This window comes from Neodiprion fabricii, chromosome 2 (genome assembly GCF_021155785.1).
Source record: "Neodiprion fabricii isolate iyNeoFabr1 chromosome 2, iyNeoFabr1.1, whole genome shotgun sequence".
NCBI lineage: Eukaryota > Metazoa > Arthropoda > Insecta > Hymenoptera > Diprionidae > Neodiprion > Neodiprion fabricii.
Window position 1 is genome coordinate 35,984,619 of NC_060240.1, and position 12,136 is coordinate 35,996,754.

Consider the following 12,136-nt stretch of genomic DNA (forward strand, 5'->3'; position numbering starts at 1 on the left):
GGGTTGGAAATTAAGGGTTGCGGACTGCAGGTTCAATTGAATGAGGGGATAATTAAAAGAGGCCGCACATCCAGACATGAAGAAAAATAGAAAAAATGGAGTGAAATTGTTCTTTCTTCACGGCATATTTAATACGTCTGTAGAGTTTTTATTTTACTTTTCTCAAACGGTACTCGCAGCCATTTTTAAATTCTTCTCTTCAATTGCGAAGCCAGAGCGGAAATCCCCAGTTGGAAACAATTCAGCTAGCCGGTAAAAGTGTGAGTAGCGTTGTACACACATACGGTATTACACGGGATTCTAAAATGACCGATGATGTAGTCACCGAGATTGTAATAAATCACTGCATTTGCATATATTATTTGGGTTATACGTGTACCAGGATTTCCAATCTCTCTCTGATTCCAAGATTCATCTACGGTACAGGCTATTGCTCAAGAAATATTGCACCCTGTACTTGGCGATTATACTCGAGATGCGAGGGGTGTTATGTTGTTCTGTTCATCGAAGTGGACGCCTGAGCCAATGACGCGACGTATTAAGAACTACACGTCATGCACACTCAAGCCAGGGTGATACTTATTTAGGGCTGGAACGAATTTTTTATCGGACAACACTCAAATGGACTTCAAATAATTTAAAAACAGTTGCCGTATTTTTTCAGATTTTTACCACCAGGATGGATTTCCCGATTTAAAATACACGTGTTTCAGCTATAACCTCAGTATATGTATTTTATTGTAAGCGTGATAATTTTCAAAAAAGTGTCCAACTGCTAGATTTTCGTGAGCATTAGCGCTACTATATCTGATAAAAAATTTACATCGTTATACCCGGCAATCTGGACGAATTGTACGCCCTCTGAACTTGACTTTACTTTTCATTTAGAGGGTGTGCAATTCGGCCAGATTGCCTGGTATAATGATGTGAATTTTTCATCAGACAGCAACACCAATGCCCACTAAAATCCCGCGGTTACAGATTTTTTTTAAATTTATTACTCTTACAATAAAATATAACCGAAACACGTGTATTTTAAATGAGAAAATCCACCCTCTTACAGGCAGGGGTCAGAGTTGAGATAAAATTTTGAAAAAATTAGGGAATTATTTTTGAATTATTTGGGGGGCGTCTGATAAAAAATGCGGTAGAATCCTAAATGAGGATCACCCTAACCTATACGTACATACATATAAAAGCAAAAATGTTTCTTCCTCGTTTTCAAATTCTGTTACCTCAATATCTAGCCGTCTCTATCACTTGAAATTCTGCCGGAGGGTTATTCAATTGCATTGAGGCAGAATTCTGCGTCAGTTTATGCGCTATCACTATTCATGGACTGTACCTATACTCTCCTCGGCAAATATTCTCTTTTAGCACAAGTGCGCCAATTACAGGGTTTATTCAAACGCTCTGTAGAAATGGAGATTTCACCAGTCAATAATGAATTTGTTATAGGTATCAGGCTAGGTATACTCGAATAAATCTACAACACCGATCTATTTCCAGCTGTTAATCCCTTTCTTCTATACATATGCACAACTGAGAACGGTTCTAATTAGTTTCCACCGAGGGTTCTTAGCAGTTGTAAATTACTTTGGATCGACACGGAGTTCTGGTGATGTATAATATGCATGTAATTACACGATGCTAACGAGAGATCACTCGGAATCGCTTAGAATTATCTGATCGTGAGTATTAGAAGAAATTTTGTTTTACACTGGATTAATCCCAAAAATATACATTGCCTGGCTTATCGTCAGTCAGCGAGTGCTCATCGATTTTTCGGATTGTTAGAAACGTTCGAAGATCGAGGAAGCTCGAATGAAAAATGTTTTCTTCCTCGTCCCGTTGTATCCCAAACCCGTGTCCTTCCAGAGTTAAGATTGACGTCATAATTGACAAGAAAGTCGGCATTCAAACATAGGGGATGTATAACGTATCGCTCAGTACACACGTATGAATAACCGTTGAATTATTATTACAGCGAAAAAAATAAACATTCCCATCATTTCTAAGACAAATCACCCACAATATTCCTCAAGCAATCATTTCAATTTAGTGTTTTATTTTATTTATTTTTTTCCTAACCTCAAATTACGACCAGCGATAAATTTCGAGGTTGCAAATCACTCTCGAAGATTGGCAGGAAAAACAGACGAAACAATGAAAGAGAAAAAAGAAAAACGTCGAAAAGATTTACAACGTGCTTTCAACTATATTGTCTATTTGATTTGTCGTGCGTCAACTCAGTAGAAAATATCCCGAGATTGATGATACACGCCGTCGAATTTCACTTTCCCAGCATTTTCGCAATGCTTTATATTCGCGAATAATACCGCGAAGAAATCAGCGATTTTTTTTTAATCCGAACCTCTATTATAATACCGCGGTTATAACGGGAGTAATTCTGAGGAGGTTCAGGAACGAGTTCAAGAACTAGCCGTGGGCGCCAAGTTAAAAGGATATCTACAATACCGCAATGGCTGAGGGGTGGTATTATTTTCCTGTTAACAAGAACGGTTTTTTTTTTTTTTTTTTCTTCAACTAAACTTTCAGCATTCAAAAAGTTTCTCCAGTTACGCCGGAAAGCCGCAGGCGAAACGGATTGCAACAACTGCTGTTGACTTATGGAAATTCATTTCACCGAAGGTATAATAACGCAAAAGATAAGCAGAAGATGCTCCAGATACTTGCATGACATTTAATCCCGATTTGCTTCGAAATTCGTAATAAAACATGGAATTTTAAAAATTGGGAGGAAATAGTGCGTCCAATGATTTAATAATAAATTGACGATGCAATTACAGATATTTTCTTCTTTCTCTCTCACCACCTCTCTGTATGTCTCCCGCTTTTTTCTTTGTGTATTTTGAAACGTCCCCGAGTAAATGATTCGCCGCTTTGATTGTACAGGGTGAAATGGAAACACTGTAATTCTCACGTAATAGATAAGAGGCCAATGAGGTAAGGATAGAATTGTTACGGGGGGAAAAAACCGATGGTGTGTGATTTTCCGATGAATCGTAACTGTTTACGACGCGAGACAAATATGGTAGACGGAAGTGCGTGTCGATCAGGAAGGGAAGTGACGACCCAATTACACGCGAATTAACATTCGAGCGTATGACGTATCGTTGATTCAAAACGCACTCGACATAAATTCAACGTCGAACGTGCCTAACTATAAACACGCGTTCACTAAACCAAGCTGAATTCCAACCAGGTCAAATTATCTGTCAAAGTCGATGTTCCGTATATTTACATCGGTAAAAATGTTAAATTAAAAAAAGTTTGAAAAAAAAAACGCGGTGATGTCGTCGCGTTCTCCCCAAATTTTACAAGACGTCGCAAAAAGCGTGAAACAAATAATCCGGATATACAATTTCCTGTTTATCAAATGTCGATGAAAGAGACTTTTCCTCTTGGTGTAAATAATTGCGTTTTCCATGGTTAAAATCGATTCTGTAAATTGGCCCGCGGCGAAGTATCATGAAATATGAATTCCGCTTCATATTTTTTACGAGAGTTATTCAAACGAAGGGCAGACGATCACTGTCACATTGCGAGGGTCCCAAAACACTCGGTATAATAACAAGGGCATCGTTTTCGTCAAAATATATTACGGACATTCAAATCCAGCACAAAAGCATGACTGCGGAGGTGAAAATGGGAGTGAAGTCAAGTGAATATTTTCTTCACCCGATTTCAAAGCGAGTAAGAAAAAGAATGAACAAAAATTGTAGTATTTCAGGTAGGTGTCGCAAAGGAACTTCGCGATCATTGTCAACCAAAAAAATAATATTCTTTTCGAATAATTAAACGACACACGAATGACTCGCCTTGCAGGCATTCAATGCCGGTAAAATGCAGCTAGTCCAGCAATTGATTCACACGTATTGTCGATATTTCTGCACAATAGCGTGCAAAGCGAGAATCAGAGTCGCAGACTGCGGTTGACGTCGGTTCTACGCATACGTATCCAAGCGCGCGAAACTCTTGTTAGGTACATTGACACAAAAGTGTCATCAGCTGTTATGGCAGCTGCGTTTTTGCGGATCTCCGTGACGCATTGCATCCCGCACATCGTGCACAGCATCCGGATTCGTACGAATAATAAAAATATACGCCACGCCGCAGTTGTACATTAAATAGGAATTTCGCAACTTACCGATTGATAGAATATTCGCGTTCATAAACCAGAGGATCCACTTTATCCGGTAGCAAAGTCCGCGTTTTATCGCGGAAAACCTCGCGTCGAGAACATCAAGGAAATTCATCGCGTCGGCCCAGCGACGACCGCACATCGCCCTGACAATCAGCGCACTGGGTGATCCAAATGTATTAATCCTGGTTCAGAGCCGCGGTACCGCTTAGAATCTGGGGTTGCCCCTACTTATCCTCGATAACAACGCAGCTACGCCCGCTTCATTCGTACCTAATTGCGACCTGCCGGATGTCGCTCTATTCGACGTCACGACAAAACGCTACGCGTCCCGACGCCAAGCCGTCTGCTGCAGGGTCGCTGTTGCGCTTCTTAATTCACCGATTCACGTCGCGATGTGTGAAAGGCGTTTCAATTGCATACACCGACGAATACCGTCGGACTCGACTTTCGTTTTTTCATTTTGAAATTTTTTTAATACCGCAATAACGAAAAGTTAAGGAGTAAAGTGCGATTGTTTAGGGAGAAAAAATTCCGTTTCAATTAAAGCTTTCTCAAATTCATTTCGGATTATCCAATTATCCGTCGTTAATTAACTATTCTTGTAGTTGTGCAGAGAAATGCAAGTGTCGAAATTTTTCGAGTGAAATCATTCGAATTGATCTCTGATATATTTCAATTTTTTCACTATTCAGATTCTAGAAGCTTTCTTTGATTACGAATGTTCCGACAGATTTAGTGAACTTTTAGTGAAATTAAGTAGGTATATAATAGTTATAGGTACGGGCGTTGTTGGTCGGGAAAGTAATGCTGGCAGTGATCCAAATTTACCGGTAGAATGGATACAACGAATTGGTGATCAGTTTTCATTTTCGAGGATTGCGGTTAGAAACTACTTGAGAATATCTCATGTCGAAACAATTCATACGTTGTTTCATTCTTGTTTGAACTGAAATATTGTATTTCTGTATATATCTTATATATATTATGTATATATCTGTATAGCCCAAAAGCACCTCTGGTGCAAAAGGCTTGCGCCAAATACAACATTATAGTGGAAAGTATCAACAAAAATTCACTTTGCTACTTAGAAACCAAACCATCCAAACAACAATATACATTCAAATAAGTACCAGCAATAATATCCTGCCAACAAAGAAAAAAAAAAAAATAGTGAAATCAAAATCCTTACTGCTAAGTATATAACTTCTTCGCAAAAATAAGAAATCAATACTAAAAATGTAAAATTAGATACGAAATTAAGAATTCGGGGTTAGTTGAACTTGGCTGGAAGATGTTTATATCTGTATTAACATTGCGTCTTGAATAACGATGCCTTTACTTTTATGGTCATAAGAGCATAGTTGTTGAAATAGTCGGGATAATGAACAAGAAACCATTTGAAAACCTTTTCAACGCTGGCTCTGATATTCTTTTCGTCCGTTCATTCGCATCATGCGTCATTTGCAGCTGACGGATTGTTCAATTTAACCGTATACCGCACTACCAGGTTACGTTATTATAGACCAGGCACGAGCGATCGACTCTTCGTGCCTCGATCGTGTTGACACAGAGCTTAAACGAAAGCTCTTAAAATCTAAAAACGTACAACACTTGTCAAATGTCAAATTTCATCGTGAAAGACGAGAAATGTGTGATAACATTTTCGCCGGGTAAGTCAAAGGTTTCTCTTCGCGGTAAAAGAAAGTCCGTTGTCTCGCTTCTTTATTTATTATTTTTTTTTTGTATGAACTTTTCGCAATCGGTGTCGGTATAGTTACTCTGTTTCATCGGTGCGTTAATTCGTTATACTAAATCGAATTAATTGCCCTACACCAAATCTGTATCGCACATTAACGACCTCTTCAACCCATCAAATGATGACCGCCAATTACAGTGTGAATGCCAAGTGTGACCTTGCGCACATTATACAAGTGCTGCCAATTTAATTCGCACGCGAATCTTTTAGCTCTCTCCTTCCCGGCTAATATCCAGAACATCGTCACCCGCAGAAATAATGATTTCGTATTCGTAAATTTGAAATCTGAATTTTAAGTTACGTCTTTTACCAGTTTAAAACTCGTGCGACGCGTGCGGGCGGCAACTTAAAAGGCAAGCTTGGTGCAGCGGTGTTTTTAAGACAACAAGGGGTTCCTCAGACGTGGGTGGGGAAATTTTCTCAAGAGGTTAGCAATTAGAGCTACCACCACCACACGTAATGGATCTTTACCCCGCGTACCGCGGCTCATAATGTCTTCGAGTTTTTAAACTGCACACGCCTTGTACCTAGATCAAGGAATTTTTTCGCATCGTCGAGTAAAGGTGTACGAGTCATGCAAATTTTGTTAATTTACTTTTTCACAAGCCAATTTTCTTACTTTCAACTTACCGTACGGATCATTTTATTTTTCATCTTTTAGACCCGAGCGTTCCGTAATTTTGTTTTCATAGTCAGAACGTAATCTCCGACGCAATTAAAAGTAAGGTGAAATATCATTTCAACGAGTCGATTTGAACTTGTCAGCTTCTAAAATATCCGTAATAAAATGCGGGTTAATCGCAGGATTGTCCATAATAAATAACAATTCACTACGTATCGTTTGGGCAATCTTTAGGGAGAGACAGAAGAAAAAATTTCGTAAATGGAACTGCCTTTTACATTAACAACAAGTCATATTATGCCCTGCTGTAATGCAAGTATTGATTCTCAATACAACTAACGTTACGAACGTTCGGTATTCAAACGAAAAAAATAAGAAAGAGGACTTTAAGTATAATGTAAGTAATACCACGTTTATTTTAAGACCGCAGGATCTATGATGAGTATTGCAGCAAAAAAGTAGATAACACGAAAAGGAGCTCTGATAAATCGATAATGAAAAAAAGAGAGCGAGATGTAGTCGAGGCGTTATGGACTAGATTTCACAGTTGGTTTGGCATCCGAACGAGCCCGCAAGAGATCTTGATACGCCAACAGATGTCGTCAAAGAGGGGGGTCAGCAGAATCGCTTAAGAGAACCATATTTTTTATCTTGAGAAGATTTAACGAGTTTCGCACAACACGCGCGCTCCTCTTCGTTGATTCATTCGTGCTGATTATTGAACCGGGTGAACCCGGCTGTAATTATAAAACATACCCTGCGTCGTTCGATTTTCACCGCAATGATCCGTCATCCGAACCCCCGCATCACGGTTTAAAACCATGCAAATCTCGTCAACAAATTACAACACGAAACGGTCAGTTTCGAAGACCTCCGTAGCAAATTGGCTGAAAATCTTCCACGAATTTATGAAAACTCGAGTCAGCTCACTTCGCTCACCTCCGATCAACGGATGAAAAACAAACTGACATGAGAACTGCGTAAAAGTGATAGAACTAATATATAAATACACCGCGACACTTCGGCAACTCAACTCAATTCCAAAAAGGAAAGTTAAACGCAATTGACAACATTAACGAAATGTCATTATTCTTATATCTACAATCAGAGGAATCCAATTTTATCGACAGGTGAAAAATTTGGTTGGCTTTAATCGCGTCGAGGCATTAATAAGTACAAATAAGCGATTCCTTACCTTGCGAGAACTCCTTGACGCGCAACAAATCGTCGAAGATCTTAATTGGTCGGGGTCCTCTCTTATTCCATGATAAAAAGTTTGACTGTTGTCATGACAACCAAACACCACGATCACACTGCACTATGCATCGATCCGGATGGAAGGAGGACCTCCACTCCTGTGCGATCTCCCAGTCACCCTTAGGACGTGGTTACTACGTCATTCACCGGCGCATATTATCGCAGCCCCTTAGATTGACACCGTCGATTATCGCGGGTTTCTCCCACTCTCCACCGAACTTGCTTTCCCGTTATTCCCTCCGTCCCGTTCACCCCGATCCATCACTTAATCGGCCCGATACGAAAAAGGGTCTCAACACCGTATCGTAAACCACTTGCGATCCTTTGCGGTTTTGCGACGACTCGTAAATACGCCGAAAAACAGGTTTCACTTTTTCCCACCCGACGTCTTCATGCGTCAAAGGTGAATTTCACCCTCCTAGATTTTTGTTTACAGTTCCTGTTCCGAGGGGTCGGCTAAGGACATTCTCTTTCAACTCTGCAGCGCGGACGGGTTAACTGCAGGTGAACATGAAAGGAGATCGACAACCCCGCGAGAATTTCGAGTCGAGCAGATGCGATCCGAACGTTCACCGAGGAAGAGATCGCTTGAGGTTAGCAATCGGTGTAAACTGAGAAGCCGCGCGGCGATTGGAAACGTGCGGTTATCCGAAGCGCGATCGCCTTCCGCGACTCCCTTCCCTCTCGGAGATATTCTCGGCAACTGACGACTAACGTCAGCCGGTGGCGCTGCCACAACGCAAAGCAACAGCCCCCGCCCGGGCAACGCATGCGCCATCCGAGCCGTCGTCGCCCCAACGTTGGATTCACCCCATCCTTCATCTTCTTTCCGCGCCCTTCGACCTCTTTTCTGCCACAACCCTTCACCGACCCAGCGATATCTCGCCGCTCCTTCGTCCGTTTTTCCCACTCCGTCACCGTTCAGACTCGCTATATTCGAGGGATGATCCGATCAGCGAACGTTTAACCAGAGGGCGAGAAATGCGCGTAACACTTGCACGTAGCACGTGCCTCGGCGATAGGTAATCATCTGTCTGTTGAGACATGGAATGAATATTCGGGAACGTGTTTCCACGAGGCGGTTAGGTGCCCGGTATCATCATTGTTGTTGCTCACCCTTTGTGGTCCGAACTTTACGTCCTACGTGCTTGAGAATTCTCGGCTTTTGTGTGGGAAGGAACGCTTGTGTGGGCGTAATATCCGGCGGCTCTTCTCCATATCGATGGAAAATTCGTTGTTTACCTGCCCCACGAGACAAAGCTTTCTAAGAACCAAAATTGATGCGAGTAAAATATTGCTTTTACGGAATCTGATGGGATTAGTTAACACAGTGTCTGGATCAATTCGCCTGATCTTTACGTCATCGACTGGAATAATGAAGCATAAGAACTTCACTCAATCGATAATGAACACTGCCTTAGGCTATTTCCTTGATTCACGAAAAACTGACTGCATATATCTACGGAATTATTTTTCGAGCACGCTACCAGTTTGCGGAATATTTTTCAAATATCTAGATACATGTTACTTTTCAGCATGTATGAATTCGACGATATTCCAATGAGCCTCGAATTTTACTCTCGAATTAATATTCTATGCGTTACAATCAAGATGAATCAGATTGGCATAGACCTATACCGATTGTACTGCTAAAGATAAAAGATACGCGAATCAGTTATCTTTTCTCTTTGAAAACGTTGCTCATAAGTATCGGACAACATTTTCTTCTGAAATTCTTCAGTTTAATTACAAATATAAATGCAAAATTAGTTATAGTAGTAACTCCAACTAATTGTAAGTTCCAAAATTGCCTGTATGATTGCTGTAACATTCATAACAAGATAAATAAATAGATTTATTTACAGTTGAGTGATTCATTATTTTTACATCAATAAGCTTGTATCTTTTAATACAATTTTTGGAAACTGTAGAACTTGTTCGATCCACTTGGCAGCAGTGAGCATCTGTTGTTCGTGAAGAACTGGAGCCATAAGTTGCAAAGAAAGGGGAAGCCCGTTGCTAGACAGCCTTACAGGAAAACTGACAGCGGGAACTCCTGCCATGTTTGCAGGCTGCGTGCAGACATCCTGGATCGAGCACTGAGTTTGATTATCCATGGAGATGAATTCCCGATACCTTGGGGCATCGGTAAGTGTAGTGGGAGTGAGCAGCAAGTCGATATCAGAGTTCCAGACTTTTTCAAAGTCCTCGTAAATCAACCTACGCACTTTCATAGCCCTGACAAAATAGTTTTCGTAATTTTCAGCCAATAAGAAGTAGTTTCCCGTCAAAATCCTGCTCCTCACTACTTCGTTAAACCCTTTGCACCTCGTCTCGGCATAAAGTTGCTCCGTAGACTCGTTCTGGTCTACCCTAAGTCCGTATTCAATGCCATCGTAACGAGCCATGTTGCTCGCGACCTCGCATTGATTTAGAACTGAGTAACAAACAATAGAGTGCTCCGTGTGGGGCATAGATACAGGAACTATTTTTGCTCCCCCCTCTTCCAAGTGCTTAGATACATCTAGCAAGCATTTTTCAACTTCCACGTTCAGCCCTGATGGCTTGTACTGCTTTGGAATTCCTATCCTCAGGCCGTCTACGCTTGGACATTCCGGCAATTCGATTGGGGTGAATTCCTTCTTTAGCATCGTCGAGTCAAAATCGTCGGGCCCAGCGATGGCGTTCAGCACCAGAACTGCGTCATCTATTTTTCTAGTAATTATTCCAGGCACATCCATCGAATTCACAAGTGGAATCAAACCGTGACGAGACACCAAGCCATAGGTTGGTTTGAGGCCAACAAGCCCACAGTAGGATGCTGGATTTCGAGTCGAGCCTCCAGTGTCTGAACCTAGAGCGGCGTAACAGGACCCTGTGGCAACGGCGATGGCTGAACCTCCGCTACTCCCCCCAGCGATGTGCCAATTGTCTGGAACATCGCTGGTTTCCTTGTTGCTTGTTTCTGACTCGGAGGAAGGGTGACAAAAGTAATTGTTCATAAAGGTCGATTTCCACAAATTTTTTGTCGGCCCAAAATACGAGTCTATTGTCCCTGAGCCCATGGCAAACTGATCGAGATTAGTCTTACCGATCAAAACTGCTCCAACATTCTTTAAACGGCTATATACCGTAGCGTCATATTCAGGAACAAAATTAGCCAGCATCAAAGATGCGCAGGTCGTTGCTGTGCCACTTGTACAAAAGTTATCCTTGATCGCTATTGGAATTCCATCGAGGGTTCCTAGAGGCTGACTTTCGGCGTATCTAGCATCTGATTCCTGTGCCTGCAACTCTGCCGATCCTCCGGTCACACAAATATACGCGTTTAGCGGCTTTGACGCATTTGCCAGCTTCACCGCGGCTCTGCAAATCTCGGATGGCTTCAATTCGCCGGCATTCAGTTTGTTACTCACTTGTTTTATCGGTCGTGACAGTATCTTATTCATTGTCTCAGTTTGTTTGTTACTTGTCAGGGTTAAGATTGTGTATTACATAACCTCAACTTTTAAACAACCCCGGCATGTCGCGATTAACCACGCTTTCAACAATTCGATATTCGATTCATGAATTTTTTAAATCACGCGTATGATTGCTACACGGGTAATCTACAATGAGGCGTACGAGGCACGCGTTACACCTGCGAAATTCAAAGTGAGAAAACTACGTTGGATCAATGATGTGTAGTAGGAAAACGAAGAACGTTGAATGTAGAATTAGAATTCGATTTATTTATTTGTCTACCTTTAGTCATGGAGAGCGTGAATATTTTCGACAAATAGACCAATCTCGACTATATCGAACACTAGCTCACATGTCATGGAAAAGAATCTCAGCGTAAACAATAAAGTATTTGGTTCCGATCCACTGACAATGAGTCTATACGAGAATTTGACGGTGATACTTTAGATGTAACAATAGATAAACTTTAATTCATACATGTATTACATGCAAAGCTGTTACCGTTTGAAGCGACCGGCGCTTTTGCGCGATTGCCTTGCGATATTTCAGAATACATATCTAAATCTATGTCTAATACGAACTTTCTATACAATAATATACACGAATCTCTTCCTCGAACAATATGAAACAAATTTCTAAGGGCACGGAATTTTTTTCAATATGCTTATACATTTATAGTATTATCGAAAACATACCCATCGAAAGTGAACGCAGATATTGCGCCGGTTTTACATTAAATTCATCAGCTGCTTGAAGAGTTCTAGATTAGAAAAAGTATTCCTTGAACATACGGAAAATGTTATCACTCGCATATGTCAAATTCAAAAATTACTCCTATATGTTAAATCAAACCTAAAGTGTTCGCGTTCCT

General features: G+C 41.0%; 2 protein-coding genes across 11 annotated transcripts in view; both read right to left on the reverse strand.

Annotated features, from left to right (window-relative positions):
• LOC124176407 (kazrin) overlaps positions 1-8,550 on the reverse strand; it is an 81,854-nt gene extending 73,304 nt beyond the window's left edge. For 5 of the 10 annotated variants that reach the window (XM_046557664.1, XM_046557663.1, XM_046557659.1 and 2 more), the window contains exon 1: positions 4,172-4,336. In XM_046557664.1, coding sequence (XP_046413620.1) covers positions 4,172-4,307 — 136 coding nt within the window. In that variant the 5' untranslated portion in view covers positions 4,308-4,336. Of the gene's footprint in view, positions 1-4,171; positions 4,337-7,741 lie in introns of those variants that run through there. The other 5 variants (XM_046557658.1, XM_046557665.1, XM_046557656.1 and 2 more) reach the window with 2 other exon arrangements.
• A 1,087-nt stretch (positions 8,551-9,637) lies between these two features.
• On the reverse strand, positions 9,638-11,350 carry LOC124176411 (glutamyl-tRNA(Gln) amidotransferase subunit A, mitochondrial). The gene has a single exon (XM_046557676.1). It carries the CDS (start codon positions 11,250-11,252, stop codon positions 9,687-9,689), a length of 1,566 nt encoding a protein of 521 aa, XP_046413632.1. The 5' UTR covers positions 11,253-11,350; the 3' UTR covers positions 9,638-9,686.
• Between the last annotated feature and the right edge of the window lie 786 nt (positions 11,351-12,136).